The 20,471-nt window shown below is 36.1% G+C and overlaps 1 protein-coding gene across 1 annotated transcript in view; it reads left to right on the top strand.

Annotated features, from left to right (window-relative positions):
* Window positions 1–20,471, top strand: part of FTO (FTO alpha-ketoglutarate dependent dioxygenase) — a 291,304-nt gene that overhangs the window by 57,252 nt on the left and 213,581 nt on the right. The window contains exons 3-7 of the mRNA XM_063437686.1: window positions 1,166–1,775; window positions 3,244–3,375; window positions 12,662–12,741; window positions 13,309–13,452; window positions 17,077–17,196. Coding sequence (XP_063293756.1) covers window positions 1,166–1,775; window positions 3,244–3,375; window positions 12,662–12,741; window positions 13,309–13,452; window positions 17,077–17,196 — 1,086 coding nt within the window. The remainder of the gene's footprint in view (window positions 1–1,165; window positions 1,776–3,243; window positions 3,376–12,661; window positions 12,742–13,308; window positions 13,453–17,076; window positions 17,197–20,471) is intronic.

A 20,471-nucleotide genomic window follows, 5' to 3' on the forward strand; every position in this document is an offset into this window, starting at 1 on the left:
TTTTTTATATGCGGTGAAACAGCTAAGCATTTAGGGGCATTGGGCTCTTATCTGTTGTCTTATTATCATTAAAACACTGCATGTTTTGACTGTATTAGGATTATCTACATAACACATGGTGATCATTATACAGTTTTACAATGGTTTGCTCTGTTCTTGCACACAGCTGTAAACCAATATATAAAATATTTAAAATAAAAAAGGTTGTTATAGAGTGTGGGCCTTACATCAACACAATATGTGGATGTGAAGGTCAGCTTTCTGTAGGAATACAAATGTAATAAACGAATAGTGCTAGGGAAATCACCTGCAAATGTTGAGTTTGGGAAATTATATGTGCCTCAAGATCCCTTGTAAGATGTTCATCTCAGTGAATGCAAAAAGATCTACATGCATATGCCTCCTTCTAAATGATAAGTCATGCAGCATCACACAAAGGGACTGCATTTCCCATGATGCTCTTACAGCCATAAATCTATCAAAGCTCATGGGAGATGGAGTCCAAAAGATCTGGAGTGCTGATGGTTCACTACACCGGGTATAGGCTATGGGTCACAGAGTCTTTGCATGATGTCCCTTTTTTGTCAAGCCTTTATCAAATGGCTTGGGGAAAAAAAAAACTAGAACTGTAGACAAAATTTCCAAGCTCTCTGTTGTTTATAAGATACAGTCTAATTGTTCAAGGTTGGATTGCTTTGAATTGATAATAGTTAATAGTTGATAATAGTTACACCATAGCCTTTAATAGTGTTGGTGTTTAGAATGTTCCTTCAGTCCACTATTTTAATAGATGTGTCTGTGAGACGTGTTTTTCCTGTATCGTAGTTTCCCAAGATCGTAAATGTAACAAGTGTGATTATCCAAGTGACTTACACATTTAAAAAAAATAAAATATATATATATATATATATATTTAGAGTAGTGCCATAGTGCATGTCACATTATTTATGCAAAACGTACATTTTGATTTTTTGTTTAGCAATATGTTAAATGTCCAAAATGTTGTCAAGCTGCAATCTGTATTTTGGAAACTTTTTTTTATTAAATTAAATCTGTCATTACATTAAACCCACACTGCAATCGGAAAACTAATATTTATAAAGCTCTACTTTATATATAATGAAATTAAGATGATACACTGATACACTTTTAATTCTATTTTCAGTGGAAATACAAATATCATAAATTTATCATTCAGAAAGCAGAACATACACCAGTGGATCTTCACAGCATTGTACAGAAGGCCTTTTTAGCATTACTTCAACATGGCTGCCTTTTTCAAGATCTTGTTCGACTGAAAGGTAAAGACTTGCTCACCCCAGTGTCCCGCATTCTGATTGGTTGCCCAGGTTACACTTACAAATACTTAAACACCAGATTATTTGCTGTGCCGTGGGCTGATGATCAACTCAATATCAAGTACAGCACGGATACATTATCAGAGGCATGTCGAGCCTTTTATGAGTTGAACAAGTATCTATATTCACAAACCGTATGTGAACTGCACAAATTAAATGGGAGCAGACAGGATCATGGCTTTCCAGATAGCAATGCAGAAACTGAATTTTCATTGCCTAGTTGCAGTGCTAAGGAATCTGAAGAATACCAAACTGAATCATATAACGTGACATTGATCAACTACTTGGATCCACGTGACATGCCCTATCTAAGGGAGGAACCATACTTTGGAATGGGAAAAATGGCAGTCAGCTGGCATCACGATGAGAATTTGGTACAGCAATCCACAGTAGCGGTGTACAACTATAGTTTTCAAGGTCAGTAGCATCACTAAACTTGAGTGCATTTCTTATTCTAGAAGTAAGCTGAATTTCTCAGAGTAGTGACCAGTACCTACACCTTGAGGTTTGAAAAGTATGTCTCTGTAATGTACCTGCAACATTCCTCATATAAGGTTCTGTCAAATCTTAGGCTAATATAATTCAGTCAACCGGTCATTCTTACAAGAAATTTTTTTTATACCGTAAGTATTATGAAACATTATTCTGTTTTGGGGTCCTGGAGTCAAAACAGAAGGTTTTGTACCATAACTCCTTCTCTATGTTATTCCCAGTTACGGCTTGTTTTATAACTGCAGTTCACATACACAACTCAGGGGGTACATGTAAGAGAAGTTGTAGAACGTTTCATAGTGCAGTATATCAATGAAAAATCAAACTCTAAAAATTAAAGAAACTCACAAATTAAAATCCTGTTGGGTGCATCCTAGACATTAATCTCACTTGCACAGTGTAATCTGTTGATAAAGCAAAGGATTTTTTTTTTTTTTAATTTTTTTAAATTTCTTTTTTTATTCCTTTTTATGAGACCTAAGTATATATGAACCTGCACCATTGCGATATCAGCCAAACAAGCATGTTGTACAAGTGAGGTTGAGTTCATGGAACCTATCTTGCGAATTGTTTTAATTATTTAGAGTTTAATTTTAAATGTATATACTGCACTTTGATGGTTTCTCTGTTTTACATGTAAATTGGTCTGTGGATATGTCATGAAGAAACATCACAGGAAAGCATGAAATCTAGAAAAATAATTAATTTCAGAGGCAAAAAAATCTGTGTAGATAAAATAAAAAGTCCATATGTTCTGACCAGCAATGAGAGACCTGACAAATGGGTTTCGCGACCCACAGCAATCATCATACAAACTGCAATAATACCAGATCCTGATTTAAGAACAAAAATACAAACTCAATCATGTGAAAAAATAAGCTATTTTATTCCATCCAACTTTTATATTTATATTGTATATGGAAGTACAGCAAAACAATTCACAGGGGGTGCTGAGAGAAAGACGTCAACGTGTTTAGATGTCTCCCCTAATTTTACCACAATTTATAATGATACAATAATAAAGAATAACACACATAAAACACACCAATAAAAATTAGTACTTCAATAACAGGGAAGTGTTACTCTGGTTTTTCCATGCCAGATCAGTAAAAAGGTATACTCAATGGGGTATATCAACTAAGTGATTAACAATGTAAATCGCTATAAAGGGCAAAAGCTGCTTGACTCTCGCGGTAATCCAATGTAATCCATGGAGATTCATAGCAAATGCAGGGGCATCTTTCTTGTGTATTTATATAGTGTATAAAAAAAATGATCAACTCCAACCTGCATTGCCCTTTAAAATGTATACAATAGACACAGTTACATGAGTGTTAGTAGGAAAACAATTATTGACGGTTTTCATTAAATGTTTTGGTTTTCTTCTTTTTAGACAACACCGCTACAAAATATGTAGAAGATAAAGATGCCTCTAAGTGGTGCATTGGCTTGAAGATAGCTTGGGATATAGAGACTCCTGGATTTGTTTTTCCTTTAAACTCCGGAGATTCCTACTACATGCTGGGTGACTTAGTATTTCCATTTTATCTTGTACAAATTGTAGTTTGACTTCATTATTTATTTTTATTTTACTTTTGAATGTGTGCATGTATGAAAGGCAAAATATATTTAATATAATAATATATATTTAATAATGTATAAATATTCTCTCTCTCTCTCTCTCTCTCTCTCTCTCTCTCTCTCTCTCTCTCTCTCTATATATATATATATATATATATATATATATATATATATATATATATATATATATAATTGTGTGAAAGAGCAGTTTCCTATTGCAAACTGTACATATATAAATGTTTATATCTGTGTATATGTAACTTGATGTATCAGAAGATAATTGAAACTGTGTGTGCTGCTGTTTAGTGAAGGCTGGAGGGAAGCTTTTTCCAATACACTTGACACTTTTAGGTTCAGCTTTTAGCAGCCCCTTGTTTAGTAACCAGTCATCTAAGTAAAATAGCTTATGTTTTTTCACAATGTAAAACTCTTTACATGTACATTTGTTTTGATTGTTACAAAATATTCTGTCTGATGTTTTTTTCCTCCCAGTAAGCAGAGAACGAGACAGTGAAATTAGTCATTTTAGGCTAAAATATTTAAATTGGAAAAAGTCTTGAAATATTGATGCTTTTGTGATTTTGCTATTTTGACTTAAACAAATAAATAAATATATATATATATTGATTGTCGTTATGGTTAAACTTTAAAGGGACACTATAGTCACCAGAACAACTAGAGCTTATTGAATTTGTTCTGGTGAGTAGAATCACTACCTTCAGGCTTTTTGCTGTAAACACTGTCTTTTCAGAGAACATGCAGTGTTTACATTACAGCCTAGTGATAACTTCATGGCCATTCCTTAGATGGCTGTTAGAGATCCTTCCTGGGTCATTGCTGCCTAAAATGCATCCAAACATTCAGTGTCTCCTTCCTCTGCATGCAGATACTGAACTTTATAGATTCAATTGATTCAATTTATCTCTATGAGGAGATGCTGATTGGCCAGGGCTGTGTTTTAATTGTGCTGACTCTGCCCCTGATCTGCCTCTTTGTCAGTCTAAGCCAATCCTATGGGGAAGCATTGTGATTGGATCAGACTACCACTTCTGATGATGTCAGCAGACTGCTTGTTTTTTTCTGAGGCAAACAGCATGCAGCGTTACAGCTTCTGACTTGAAAACAGTAATATTTTGCTATTTTAAGGGAGGCATGAGGGACCCAGGAGGGCTAGATAGGGGTTTTAACACTATAGGGTCAGGAATACACATTTGTGTTCCTGACCCTATAGTGATCCTTTAATGTTAGTGTTCTGATATTGATGTTGACATTGTGCTTCTAAAAAAATATTTAAAACAAACTGTATTTAGTTTAGCCCCTTAAGGACCAAACTTCTGGAATAAAAGGGAATCATGACATGTCACACATGTCATGTGTCCTTAAGGGGTTAAAGAACATTTGTTAATAGAACGATATCAATAAATTTGTTGTATAACAATTTTGTAAACTTTGACAATTTTGCCACATTTAAGATTTAATTACTTGCTATTTTATATGCTGAAGTTATGTTTCTCAGCATGCATCAACCATGTACTGTTGATTAGCTGCCCAGTTATTTATTGTCTTAAATCACATAACCTGACACTTGGTGGCTTTGCATGGACATTTCTCCTTTGTCCCTGAATGGCGGGCATCAGAGAAGAATCCTAGAACAGGGACCAAAATCAGGATATTCCTGACAATTCTTAGAACTGTTAGCAAATCTATTCAACTGGTAAAGAAGAAAATTTCAGTTGTTTCAGATGAATCATTGCATAATTGACTTCCATCTAAGGCAGATTGAAATCTCTTATAACAATATATATTTAATAAAAATATATAGATTTGTCAGTAGTTCTTAACACAATATACAACATAAATTAGCACATAAGAAACAAATGTAATCTGTAATCCATGTGCAGGCATCAGAGGTAATTTGGAGTCTTCCCCCTCTGCACATCTTAAAGGTGGAAGAAGCTTCGTAAATGTCAACTACATTTAGGAGTAAAAAGGCATCAACAAGGGGGCTTTGGAAGGATTATATTTAAACAAAACGATTAACATATTTAAAGGGTCACTTTAGTCATCGAAACAACTTTAGCTTAAATAAGCAGTTTTTGTGTTTAGATCATTCCTATGCAGTCTCACTGCTCAATTTTCTGCCATTTAGGAGTTAAATCACCTTTGTTTCGGTTTATTCAGCTCTAGCCACACCTCCCCTGGCTGTGACTGACACAGTCTGCATGAAGATAAAATGGTTTTATCTTCAATCAGATATAATTTACTTTAAACGTTTTTATCTCCTGCTCTGTAATTTGAACTTTTAATTACATACAGGACGCTCCTGCAGAGTCTAGTAAACTTTTAACAGGACAGGAGATAATAAATTCTAGACTAAACATAAACTGCAATAAAGGAAGTGTAAACATTAGATGATTCTGTACAGGAAGTGTTTAGGAAGGCTGTGCACGTCACAAGCAGGAAGGTGTAACTAGGGCTGCGTAAACAAAGTGATTTAACTCCTAAATGGCAGAGAATTGAGCAGTAAGGGGCATGATCTATACACCAAAACCACTTCATTAAGCTAAAGTTCTTTTGGTGACTATAGTGTCCCTTTAAATAGGCAGTAATGATAGATATATATATTCTAAGATCAACATCGCAAATCATGATACATTTTGTATTGCTTTTCTCAGAGGAATGCTCCCTTACCTCGCCAATTTCCATATGGCTCAGAGAAAAATTAATACCCTGAGAATGTTTACTTCTATATGCGTAAATTATTTTCCATTACAATAACTATGACGGCACTGTATTCAAGTCTGGTATTGAAGCCTGCTGGACAAGTATTTATTTCTGAAAAGTCATATAGTGCCTTGAAAATAATGAACATAAATCAAAATGATTTTTTTATTACATTAACAAAAATAGAAAAATATTTAAAGTAACTGTTCCTACAAGAGACAATGAGACACTCGTAAAATAAAACGGGCAGAAAATCAAGGAAAGCTCCAACTGGTAACCAGCAGGATGAGACACGCTTTTTTCTGTACTACATTGATAACAAACCTTTAACAACACCAACTTTTGTGGACTAGGAGTTATGGGAAATGTAGTTAACAGTTGGAGTAATAAGTGTTATCATTGCCGATCCAGAAAAAAAGAAGGAAATAATGTTAATGGTAGATATTTTATATAACAGCAAATACATATCATCAGGCGGTTCAGTATAGTTTAGGGGCTGTTTGTTTTAGTTTGAAATGAATACGTTATCGATCTGGTCTCCAAGAATTCCAGAACGTAATATATCCCCATGACACATATGAACCTTTTATGGCCAACAGTGCAGCCTGTTCTCATAGTTTTCTTTTTATGTATTTTTTTATTTTGATTTGTATTTTTCTCTAATAACATCTGATCTGTTCTCTGCAATAGCAGAAAACTCATAAAGCCAGCTCTGGATTATAAATTGTTTCCTCACACTGATATTCCATAGGTGTCACCAGCAATTCAGTGTTTATCACTATGGAAGACAAGGGTTTATATTGCACAGTTGAACTGTCTTTATAATGTCGGTATTTGGCAACATATTTACTTTTTTGTTACATATGACAAGATCTTTGTTTTCTTCTTTTCATATAAACGAGCACCCATTTGTATTTTTGTTTTACTAAATATGTTAAAAACTTCATTCACAGATAAATCATCACGTTTCATCTTATTTTGCATACAAAATATGTTGTAATTCCTATACATTTTATTGCTTGCACTAGTGTGAGTGTACAAAATTAAAGTCCGCTTATAATTTACTGTTATGATGCAAAACGATGTTCTGACCAGTATAAGAGTCAAACATTTCTAGAATGCTTGCGTGCATAGGCTGAATGAAGCTATTGGACTCGTGGTGAATGTTAGGTCAGAGGTGGGCAAAAGGTAAAGAATGGAGATAAGTGAACAAGAGACTGAGTAAGAGGTTAGGAAGAATGAGAGATAAGCTGAGGAAAGATGTGAAGGGGACTTAACAACTGGGACATGAAGCAATTATGAGGAAAGAGATATGGGTGCACGGACAAAGAGTCAAATTTATCTTCCAAAGACGCATTTGTAGACGTCTAGTTCCATCAATGCCTATACCACCACACTTTAAATTCGATGAAGATGTAGAATGTTACTGAATCCTACCAAAGGAATACATATTTTGATTTTTTGATGATTTGATATCTATTTATTCAGACACATTTGACAGACATTTCCTAGAGCCAAATGTATGAATGTTTGAAATATTAGGACAGCTATACAGAGTTGGGTCTAGGTTAAGCAGTTTCTTAAGTGGTCTTGATGTTGATTTTCACCTGTATATTATAATTTTCTTTTCCATTTTCTGAATGCAAATGGTCCCAAGTCGAATAGCTTTTTTAATATCATGTTTTAAAAATGCAGGTGGATGAGTCAATGGCTTTCTTTGTATTGTTTAAGAGGTTTGTGTGTATATTATATTTAGCGATTTGATGTAACATAAAAATAAGTCATTTAAAAACGAGTAAACATATTCTGTGCAAGGTACTCGTGATAATCTTATGTGTGTTGATCTAACAATTCACTTCTCAGCAGAGTTCTTTCTGCTATAAATAGAATTTGTATTTGCAGTTAGAGGACAGACACAATCTTTGCATTGCAGATAACGCTGCATTTATATTGTTTTGCAAAATTAAAGTGCAGCATTAACTCTTTTTGATTTATCTCGAGCATATTGGAAATTTTCCTGATCAGGTACAAATCTGTTTAGCCGTGTGATTGACATCCAGGTTTCCCAGGCAACACGTTTCATCTAGCACCCAGCGTTTAAACGAACTCACAAACATTTGGCCCCCGGCCACTCATTTTAAGACGGCTTCTCCTATTTTGTCCCTGTGTCAAAAGTCACTTTGCAGGAATAAATAACGCCCCGAAGCCATTCTCAGAAAGCCTTGTATGTGCAGTGAGATAGATTGGTTCTCGCCAGCAAATAAAGTAAAGATAAATTGGTGCACGGTTTCACCTCTTTACCCTCACTTGGCCTTGGACTGATTTCAGTCACTAAAAAGAAAGCTGATGGCAGTGTGTGCACAGCATTGCCAAGGCAATCATTTTGCACTGGGAGATCATTTGTCCCTGAATAGTTAGGACGGAAATAATAAATTAATAATCAAGTTGTAATAAAATAGGATATGGGGATAGCTTGAAACCCTTTCTATAGTCTCCGGATTGTGAACATATTGCAGTCTTGATACCTTTTTTCCTGAACTGTAACTGATAAGCGTTAAGTCAGTATGTCTTTATGAGATGCTCGGAGTAAGATGAGACACGGCTTCTTGCATTATATTAATCGCAAAGTCGTCAAAATCATTTACTTGTCCAACTAAGAAGTGTATTTAACAAACATATTGCAAGTAAAAGGCAAAAGGAGCCACAATACAAGCAGTTATCCTTTATTGTTTTTTTTTTTTTTTTTTTTTTTTGGTGCATGTATCTTTTTATATGGATATGGTTCGTGTCCCACAATTTTTATTATTATTTTTTTAGTTTTTTAAACTGAAAAGAAGACAACATTCTTACAAACTGACTTAAAAATAGATAAACCAAACAGACAAGCCTGGGGGTTGCAGGATAATATTTCCAGACACCTACCTCTTGACATATGCTGTAAAAACTAAACTTCATTAATATTTCGAAATATAATAATTTCGGTATGTTTTATTTTTTTTAATTTTTTTTTTTACTCTGCTTGCAATAAGGAATGCAAAAGTGTTTTGCAAAAATAAAGTGTTTATTATTAATATTATTTGGTGATATATATATATATATATAAATATATATATATATATATATATATATATAAAGCAGGTTTGCACAGTGAAAATAAATATTGATTGTATTTGAGCATAATTTATCTATAATGAACCAAAAATATTTTAGATCACATCTCAGTTAGGTTCGTTGTTCAAAACCTCAAATGCCAGTGCAATAAGAAGCTTGGCTCTATTCGTCAATCATAGTTTTTCAATATCACAGTTAAAAAACAATAGATCATAGTGTCAAGTGAAACAGAGTGATGGCAACAAGACAGGGCAATACAATTGTAACTACCAGGTTGTTTAAGCCAGTGTTTATGTGATATGTTTTTATAGAAATTTGAGCCATAGTTTTCTTGTCAAATTAATTTATGATTGTGTCACATGCAGTGGCTCAAATCTTCCTAGAAAAGGGTTGGTTTGAAACGGTAAAATGTTACTGCAGTTCTGTGCCATGTTAACCTGTTGTTGTTTTTTTTTTTTTTTTGCAGAATTAAAAATGAAAAAAAGTACACTCTGTTGAATTAATAAAAAAATAAAAAAAAATATTTGGGTGTTTAAACCAAATAGTTAATATTCATCAACAATCTTATTGAAAAATCTCTGTGCAGGAGCCACACACGCATGATTGCAGCTTTCCAATGCTTCTCAGCTTTAGTACAGATGTGCTCTTTCCCAGCATGCCTGCCTGCCACTTTCGTTATCTTTCGGGGTGTCTAAGTGAGCTGGGCAGTTTTTTTCTGACCCCATTTATAAGAGTGCTGATATTCTACTGAACCTTTGGAAGGCTAGTGCGCATGCGAGGCAAAACGCTGTGCTGCGCCAATCAAATGGTCTCCATGAGACCATCAGATTGAAATGGCCGGGTTTAACAACGCTGTTGGAGAGGAAACACCTCTAGTGGCTGTTCGTGTGCGCCATTAGATACATATTAACCCTGCCATTCCTGACTATTGAGATGACGTGATCTGGGTGTCTGTAGTGTCTTTTTAATACAAATATCTATTACAAAGATTTTACATATGCTCTAACAGCGCCGAGACTCCCTTGGCACTGCTGGCTCTCTGCCTTCTTTGACATCATCAAGGTGTTGTTTCCCCATCGCTTGTCCAATGATCCTTTTAGAGGAGTATTGGGGTCCTGATGCCCATGCATCCAATGATTCTCATAGAGAAGCATTGCATCTAGTGCTCTCCTACGAGATGCAATGTCACGGGACGTTAAAGTCAGTTGCCATCAGCATTGTTGTCTCATCAAGCCCCCTTAACTATACTATACATCTACAAAATCTGGCTGATGACTTCTTAGCATAACTGAGTTGTACAACACTGTTTAAAATTATGTACAGTATGGAGGTAAAACTTAATTCAGACAATATCTATCTGTTCATTACCTCCCTTTGCTCCTTATAAGAACTGGGTGCTGCCCAGTATTTTCAACCTTGTAATGGTGCAACTGTTTTTTGTTTTTTTGTTTTTTTTTCTGTCCTTTATTGCATCGTTCTGCTTTGACAAAACTAAAACAAAGAATATATATTAAAGAAAAAGAAAATGTGGGTCTGGCTTTATAAAACAAACATAATTATGACGATGAATACTTCCATGGCCTTGGCTAGCATTTCAAATGGATCTACTATTGTGTTGTAGATCTGCAGACAAGGTATGCACTTAACTCTTAACAGCGTCTGTTGTTCACAAGTTGGGTGAGGCAGATCTCGATGTATAGTGGCCCAGATGATGATTGGCAGTAGAGGACAAGGCACAATCAGAGGAAAATAACAAGCCATGTTACGGTACCGTGTTACCGATACCAGTAAACCGAAATGGGGCAAAAACATGACCAGTAACCATGGTATGTTCATCTTGACATTTTTTGCTGACTTATTAAAAGGACAGTCTGAGAAGCAAATCAGCTCCAGCTTAATAAAGCCGTGCTAGTGTATAGATCACGCCCTGCAATCTCCATGCTCAATTCTTTGTCTTTCAGGAGTTCTATCACTTTTTCTTCTGTTTATTAAGCTTTAGCTACACCTCCCCTGGTTGGATCTCACACAGCTTGCATTAAAAAAATAAAAAAAAGTTTCCTTTTAAGTCAGATCATACAGAACAGTGGCCTTGACTTAATAAGCTTTCCAAATGATTCAATACTGTTAGAAAACTTTCCAAATGATTCATGTACAAAAAATCCTGTAGACTTTAGTGGTGACTTCTGTAGAGTAACCATTTGGAAAGTTTTTTCTAACATTATTGAATTATTTGGAAAGCTCATTAAATCAAAGTTTGTATGTTTTATAGTAGACATTTTTTATCTCCTGTTCTGTTTATTTGATTGTAATCACATCAGGCTGTTGCAGAGAAGGAAATAGAAATTCTAAATTAAACACACTGATTAATAAGTGAAGCTAAAAAAATGGCCTTGGCTTTACTTTTTTAGGAAGTGTGTAAGGAGCCAGTGTGAGCCATAGGAGGGCGGTATAAACATAATGATTTAACTCCTAAATGGCAGAACTAAACAGTGACACTGCAGATGCATTTTCCATACACTAAAACCACTGTACTAAGCTAAAGTTGTTTTGGTGCTTAGAGTGTCCATTTAAGAGATGATGAGAACATGACCGTTTTCATTACAGAACTAACTAAATAACTGACCAGGGTTAGACGGACTTGACCCGCTTCTAGTGCTTAAAAAAACTTGAAAAAAAACGAAAGCAGCGACAATATAGGACATGACTAACAATGCAAGAAATTACATTCAATCTAAGATCTTTGTGCATATGGTGTTGGCTTGAGATATCGTCCTCTGTGAAATTTAGCTACTGTCCCCTTCATTTCAGACATGTAAGTGTGATTGCTGCTAAGGAAGTGCTGCTACTATTTATTAATTCTAAAAAATACCATGATCAATAAAGTGTTCAATAATGATGTAGGGCTCAATTGATAATTCCGGTGCTTATGATCTATAAATCTCTCCATAACCTATCTATCCTAACTAATACTCAAGTGTTGTCCATCCAGTCCCAACGCTCGGTCAAAGACCCGCTTCTATCCTCTGTTCATAAATACATCTTGCTCTTGTGTCACTTTACCCCACTCCCCTTAGAATGTATGCTTGTTTGAGCAAGGCTCTCATCAGCATCTGTTCGTATACGTCCCACTTGTCTGGTTGCAAATACCTGTCTGTTAGTCTGCCTGCTGTACAGTGCTGCAAAATTAGTTTGCACTTTATAAATCAGAATAATGCTAAATATCTGATTTCATATTACCATCTTTTTGATGTTAGATGGATTGTTTTGTAGCATAATACAATATTTAAAAGGGTTATTATTCCAGTTCATTCTGGAAATATTATGATTGTACTTTCAGAATGTTCTGTACCAATTTGCCAGCATATATCTAATTTTCTTTTTTATTTTATTCACAGATGATCTCAACAAAACTCACCAACACTGTGTACTTTCTGGTTCCGATCCTAGATTCAGCTCTACGCACAGGGTAGCTGAGGTATATCCTCTGCTTCTATAGCAACAGTTGTCTCCTGTACTTTTAATATTCTTTGTAGAATGTAAGGCTTAATTGCAAAAGAAGTGTAATTCATAAAATCACCCGTTCTTTTGGCATACCATGCATTTGTTTATACGATCTTTTATTTAAGCCTGTTATATCGAAGGCAAATATCATTGCAGCATAAAATGAGAAAAAATTAATAGATAGGAGAACGAGAATAGTAAAGGAAGGCACACGTAGTGTAAAGATGAGAACTTGAGGGCAATATGATGAAAATTAGATAGTGTGGAAATGAAGATTTTAAGAGGCCAGTCTGAAGGAATAGCGGTGGGGTGAACATAAGGTATAGAAGAAAGGAGATGAGAGGGAATATGAGATGAAAAGAGTAGATGAAGATAATTAGTCTTGCATACACTAGTAGAGAATAAATTGGACTTGCATTTGGTTAACATTTGGCAATAAAGATGAAGTATTATTCTAAATCTCCTAAATGTTTTAGCTAATATTTCCTTGTGCCCTTTGGTGACTTTTAACTTTTCATATTGTACGATCTTTGTTTTGCAGTGCTCCAGAGGAACTCTGCAGTACATCCAGTCACGTTGTCACATGGCTCTGGAAAATCTTTTTATAAATCCCAAAAATGAGAAAGCAGAATTGAAGTCCCTTGAGACTATGGTCTTGATGCAGGCAGAAGAAATTCACAACGAGGTAAGGTGTAGCCTGCTTTTATCTAGTAGGTGTATTGCTGACTCTTTATATTTTTATTTAAACTTTATCTGTTCGTTTAATTTATCACAATCTTCTAAGAGTATTTCGAGAAAACCTAATGCCAACATCCCTCTGATATATGAACATTCTGCATAGGTAGCACAAATGACACAGTAAATGTGGCCTGTATCAGGAGTTGGAGAATGGGTATGCAATAGTTAGGGATTATGGAAGTTGGAAAGTGGCTGGTAGAAGAAACAAGAAAGGGATCAATGAAAATACAACTGCTTCACCTCTCACCAATGAACTTGCTCCACCATGTAATGCAGTAATTTGGGTAGTAGTGGGAATAATTTTAAATTAAGATGCAATCATTAAAATTGAATACTTTAATTCTTGTAGATTTGGTGTGAATCTTAATTATGTTCCCAGCTATTTCCACAGCAGAACCAGATTAATGTTGCCCAGGGCCCTAGGCAGTGTGCCGTATTGGGCCCCTGTACTATAGCTCTGGGCTCTGTTTTGTGAGTGTCATGTTTGTTTACTTAGTGTGTCTGTGTGTACTGGTTGAGTGCTTTGTTTATTTGCTGAATTGTGTGTTTGTGTGAAGGAATGTCAAAGTGTTGTGTTTTTTGGTCCAGTGTTGAGTTAGCTGGATACCTAGTAGTCTGGTCGAGGAGCTCCATTATCTTATATTGCTACAGACCACAACGCTCCCTCAACAAAGTGCTGAGAGGTCTTTTGATCTTCTTGCTGGGTTGACAAGGGCCCACTCATGGTCTTAGCTCCAGGCCTAGATAGGGACCTACAGGGTCCTAGGTGTCCACCTTGGTCGCCTAATGGGTAATCTGGCTTTGCTCAACTTATAAGGAAATTAATACATTAGCAGAATCCCTAAACTACCTACCTTTTATATATCTATGCTGTATGGTTATCATCTGGGAGATAACCTTGGGAAGCTGTGTACTTATAAGTTAGGTGAATTTGCAGTCTCTGTGAGATAGGATAGCCTTATGCATATATCCCACGCATGCTTAAACGCCTTCACTGTGTTAACCTCTACCACTTTAGCTGGAAGGCCATTCCATGAATCCACTACCATCTCAGTAAAGTAATACTTCCTGATATTCTCTTTAAACCTTTGCCCCTCTAATTTAAAACTATGTCCTCTTGTTGTGGTAGTCTGTCTTCTTTTAAATATAGTCTCCTCCTTTACTGTGTTGATTCCCTTTATGTATTTAAATGTTTATATCATTTCCCCCCTGCCTCGTCTTTTCTCCAAACTATACATGTTAAGATTCGTATTTATATAGTGCATATCCTGCAGTGCTGACAACATATTTCAGAAAATAATTATACATCCTTATTGTTCTTACTGTAAAGATCCATTTCCTCTGCTGTAAGCGAAGCGAAAACACCTTTCTTCCAGTCTCAGTGGCTGACCTATATATTTGTATAGTGCTATCATATTTCCTCCAAGGCACCTTTTTCTAAAGAAAATAGTTCATGCATACTGTTGCCTAGTTTGTTACCTATTATTGTCCCCACGTCCTTTTCATTTATTGTTATCCCTATCTCAACCCCAATCAATGTGACTTGTTGTGTTCCTTTTTTCAAAATGCATTTATCTTTATTGGATCTCTTTTTCCATTTCCTATTATCCAAATCCCTCTGCAGAGATGCTATATCATATTCATACTGTATTATCCTACTACGTTTCATGTCATCTGCAAACATGGCAGGACTTTCAATGCCCACTTCAAGATCATTTATGAACAGATTATTAAGAAGCTGTAATTATTAAGAAGCTGTCCCAGGACAGAACCCTGAGACACTCCACATCACAGCCCATTTTTACAGTTTTCCATTTACAACTTCTCTCTGCACTCTATTTTTAAGCTAGTGTGTCTTATCCAAGAACATGAAACCTTCAAGAAGATTAAGCCAGTGGTATGAATATTTTTCCATACTAAACTCCCTAGGTACCCTTGGGTGAATACCATCTGGCTCTAGGGCTTTATTTACATTAACTTTAATTACATGCTGTACCACCTAATCCTGTGTTAACCAGTCACCTGTTTGATGTAAGGCTTTAGATTCAGGGATATGCAAATCTGCTGCCACAAAATCTTCTTCCCTATAAATTGAAGGATTTTGTTTCTGCCCATATTAGTTTCCAGTGGACTAAAACTTTCACTTTTACCCGTTTTGACATTAATGTACTGACTGAACAAAAAGTTTAGAACTTATTCTTGCTCTCTTTGGCTATGAGCTTATTATGTTTTTGTTTAGCCCATCTAATAGCGTTTTTGCAAGTTTTATTGGTATGCTTATATTTGTTATAGGATGCTATTGACTGATGTGATTTAAATGTTTATTACTTTTGCCAAGCTATTTTTTTCAGTGTGTGTGTGTGTGTGCTTTAGCCAGTGAATAGTTTACCAGTCATTTAGTTATAAAGATCCCATTATACTAGTGAAATTAGCCTTTTTAAAATTAAGCATTTTTAAAGGACCACTCTAGGCACCCAGACCACTTCAGCTTAATGAAGTGGTCTGGGTGCCTGGTCCAGCTAGGTTTAACCCTTTTTTATATAAACATAGCAGTTTCAGAGAAACTGCTATGTTTATAAATGGGTTAAGCCAGCCTCTAAATCCTCTAGTGGCTGTCTCACTGACAGCCGCTAGAGGCGCTTGCGTGATTCTCACTGTGAAAATCACAGTGAGAGCACGCAAGCGTCCATAGGAAAGCATTGTAAATGCTTTCCTATGTGACCGGCTGAATGCGCGCGCAGCTATTGCCGCGCGTGCGCATTCAGCCGAAAGGGAGGATCGGAGGCGGAGAGCTCCCCGCCCGGCGCTGGAATAAAGGTAAGTTTTAACCCTTTCCTCTCCCCAGAGCCGGGCGGGAGGGGGACCCTGAGGGCACTATAGTGCCAGGAAAACAAGTATGTTTTCCTGGCCCTATAGTGGTCCTTTAATAAGTGTGTATAAGTTTTTTTTTGCTAAAAATCTCAAATGCTACCATATTATGGTCTCTATTTCCCAAGTGCTAGTCAACTTGAATGCATTCAAATAGATCAACATTATTACTTATTACAAGATTCACACAAGCATCTGTTTTAGTTAATGCTTCATTATATTTAGTACAGGTGTTTTTGACCTCTTTGTAACCAGTTCATGTAATTTCTATGAAATTGTTCAGTAGCACAGTTGTACATGTCATCAGGAAACACAGAAACTTTTTGTGGTAGTTATAGCTCAGCTAACATATGTATAGATAGCAAGTCCATGAAATCCCTGCTATGACCACTGAGAGTTAAACATGTTCAATGGGTCAGAGGCAATAGAACAGAATGAGAGTCTCCTGATTTGACTAAGCTGCGTTCTGGAGTGGGAAAATCTTGAGGGTGAACATGTCATCGGTATTGATTTGCAATAAAGTAAAGAACTTCAAAAAATATCTGTTTTTCATTATTTTGAATTGATTGTTATTGCATATTTATTGCATTGTTATTATTAGGAATGGGTCAATGAAACCTCCTTTCTAAGGAGGCCTGTTAGACAGCTGTAAATGCAGTCTGTTTTTTGTGTGGCTTTAACTAACTGGATGATATTTGCGCAGGTGGAGTTTGAATGGCTTCGGCAGTACTGGTTCCAAGGCAAACGTTACCTCAAATGCAGCGATTTCTGGTCTATACCACTAGCTGAACTGGAAGATTATTGGAAGCAAATGGAGATCACGGTGAGTTAGCAAATCACTAGCATTTTAAATCATGAAAATGTGAGTCAAATCTGAAACACAAACAAGAGAACATAGTAGGGAGAGACAAGATTTTTTTTCTTTATTATATTTAACTGGACAGACTGAAACACTCATTTAGACTTGCGTTTCTCCAATACTGGCACTACTATAAAACTTGTCAGGATATAATGGCACTAGAAAAAGTGCAGAGACGAGCTACAAAATTGATAAAGGGAATGGAGCACTTTAGTTACGAAGAAAGGTTAAAAAAAAAAAAAATCTCTTTAGTTTGGAAAAAACATTACCTCAGAGGGGATATGATAACATTATACAAATATATTCGGGGCCAGTACAAACCATTATCTGGAAATCTATTCATAAACAGGGCTATACATAGGACAGGAGGCCATGCATTTAGGCTGTAAGAAAGGAGATTTAGTCTAAGGCAAAGGAAAGGTTAGAACAATCAGGATGTGGAATTCTCTGCCTGAAGAGGTGGTTTTATCAGAGTCCATACAGATGTTTAAACAGCAATTGTATAAATACTTCCAAAAACATAACATACAGGGATATCATTTCTAATTAGGGGGGTAATAGTTGCTTGATCCAAGGAGACATCTGACTGCTATTTTAGGGTCAAGAAGGATTTTGTTCCTAGTTTGTTGCAAAAGTGGAAACGCTTCAGACTAGGTTTTTTGCTTTCTTTTGGATCAACAGCAAAAACATATGTGAGGAAGGCTGAACTTGATGGACGCAAGTCTCTTTTCAGCTATGTAACTATGTAAGGGGTAAAGTCATGGATTCATTCCAGGGACCCCAGGAGCAATGAACCTTCCTCTAACAACACAATGATCTCCCAGGACATCTGGGCCCCCTGTAGTACATATATCCCTTTTCCCTCTTAAAGCTCTTCTCTAATACTGACTGAAATGGCCAGGAAATAATGTCATATCAGCCTGTAATAAACGATGCAGGTAAGAGACGTGTCCTCTGTGGGACTCAACAGAAAATACACCCTGACCCCTAAGGAGAGTATGCAACAAACATATATACAAATAAACCCACTCCTTTCCCTACACGTCAGCCTCCATCTTGTATTTTGCCTCTCTATATATCAGGACTGTGCACTGGCCATGTGTCTTCCTTACTAAAGAAAGCAGTTAACCATTTCATGGGCATTTGGGCCAGCATCTCAATGCACAGATGCTTTTTTGAAGAATATGCAGCATTGCTCACTGACCTTCTACACAGCACAATTAGATGGATAGAGCAGGTTTCCTTAAACCAGATTGACTGATGTTAATACATTCTTTTTGAAGTGTTTCTTCTCATTTAAGTCATTAATGTGCTTGACTGTGGGGGTGTAATATCACATTTTCTACTCACAACTTCGTATCTTTGCACTGATTTGAATCCAAATGATTAATACCTGACAGAAAATAACTTTTTCTAGTCTACGCAGTGATATGCCTTTTAAAGATATGGGCATATGTTTTAGATGGGAGCAAGAAGTAAGGCACAGCGAACAAATAATTGTATGTTATTACCTAGAATCCATGACTGCTATGTAAATACTGTATGCTCTGTAATTATTTTCAGTGGCAGGCTTTTGGTCCTGTCTGAGAAATGTAAATGTGCTCTCTGGCAATGTATTTTATCTTTGCGTTATCCTGTGCAGTAAATGGATTATTCAAATTATTGAATCCATCATAACTAACTTGAAAGACCCATTGATTTCAGACTGTCTTACCTACCAAGCGGGGCTGACACAAATAACAATTGAAACGTCGCCCGTGACAGTTCTCTGCCTCCTGCTGTGAGTTGTTTTGTTCTTTATTATTTCCAGTAGCACAACACTATTTACCAATGCTGTGCAAATTGTATATTAGTGACATAATTGAGAACATAATTCTTTGTACCTACATTATTCCATTAAGTGCTCTTATGTTATTCACCGTCTTGTATGTCATTACCTTCTAAAAATAGTATTTAGGCACAAGTACTTCATTTCGAAATTACTAGGTTTGTTAGGTTACCATATCATTTCAGCAGACCCACAATTAAAATGTGTGTGTGGATACAAACCTTTGAGGCCAAGACATGCCCTATTTACAGTTTAACAGTATACACCAGCTAGGAGAATACATGTAGTTCACTCCATTTTGTGGTTCTAATTTTCAAAGAGCCACAAGACATGAAATTACATTTTGCTTCAACATCATTTTCTGGTTTTTCAATGGTTTTGCTCTTGACATATCTGATCTGACTGGCTGGAAATTTTGGGAATATTGTAAATGGGTGCGTTCAGTTTTTTTTTTGATGCATTTCAAAAACAGTTGTTCCAACCGAGCAACATCATATAGTCAGACTCACAATGGCTGGGAGCTATGAATAGAATTTTTTTTTGTGATACTGTCAGTCTTATACATTTGATGAAGATGACTGTCGAAGAGCTTTAGTATTAGAAACAACAAGTTGCGTTACGTGCTATTACTGCTCATGAAGGTTTGCGTTGTTTAGTAATAGCAGTAAGGAGTTTTTTTTCAAAATAACTGGATGGTGTATTACATCTTGGTGAGAATGTGGAAAAGCATTGTACTTCATATAAAACTTATATATTAATCACTAGATGCAAACAAGCGATTGCGTCTGTATGACCTAACACTGCTATGGTGGGAATATTGGATTATGGGGACTGAGGAAACATTTAACAAATGTGCATTATAGCAACCTTTTTGTTTTTTTATATAGATGGGGAAAACCGACATATTCTAAACATTCACAAGGTGTTATGAAAAAGTCAGTACACACAGGAAACAATAATGGCCCTGTTCATGAGAAAGATGTCTAATATGGTGTAGAGTATCTCAGTGAGCCTTTATAAATGATTGCCTTTTTAAATTTATTCAATAAATGGGTATTATTCATTACCCCCTTACCCATATAAACCTGTAAAGGAAAGAAAACTTTCCTGAAAATCCCTCGATGGATTCCATGCCTCGCTTCAGCCTCCCTTGCACGGTCCAATAAAATGCTTCTCATAGAGAAAAGTATTTGATTGAACCGTTCTGTCAGCTCAGCGTGCAGGGGAGGGTTAAGAAACAAAATGAGGTTGGGAACGGCAAGGAAGGCGAAACATAAATGGGGAGGGATAGGAGACCAGGCTTCCTCTTGCCGGTGCACTCCCAGCGCTGCCTTCAAGAGGAGAAGCTGACAATGCCTGCCGACAGATATATGAATTGCAAGAATAGAGTTCCAGGCTGCCTAAGTCATGT

The sequence above is a fragment of the Pelobates fuscus genome, chromosome 12 (assembly GCF_036172605.1).
Source record: "Pelobates fuscus isolate aPelFus1 chromosome 12, aPelFus1.pri, whole genome shotgun sequence".
Classification (NCBI taxonomy): domain Eukaryota; kingdom Metazoa; phylum Chordata; class Amphibia; order Anura; family Pelobatidae; genus Pelobates; species Pelobates fuscus.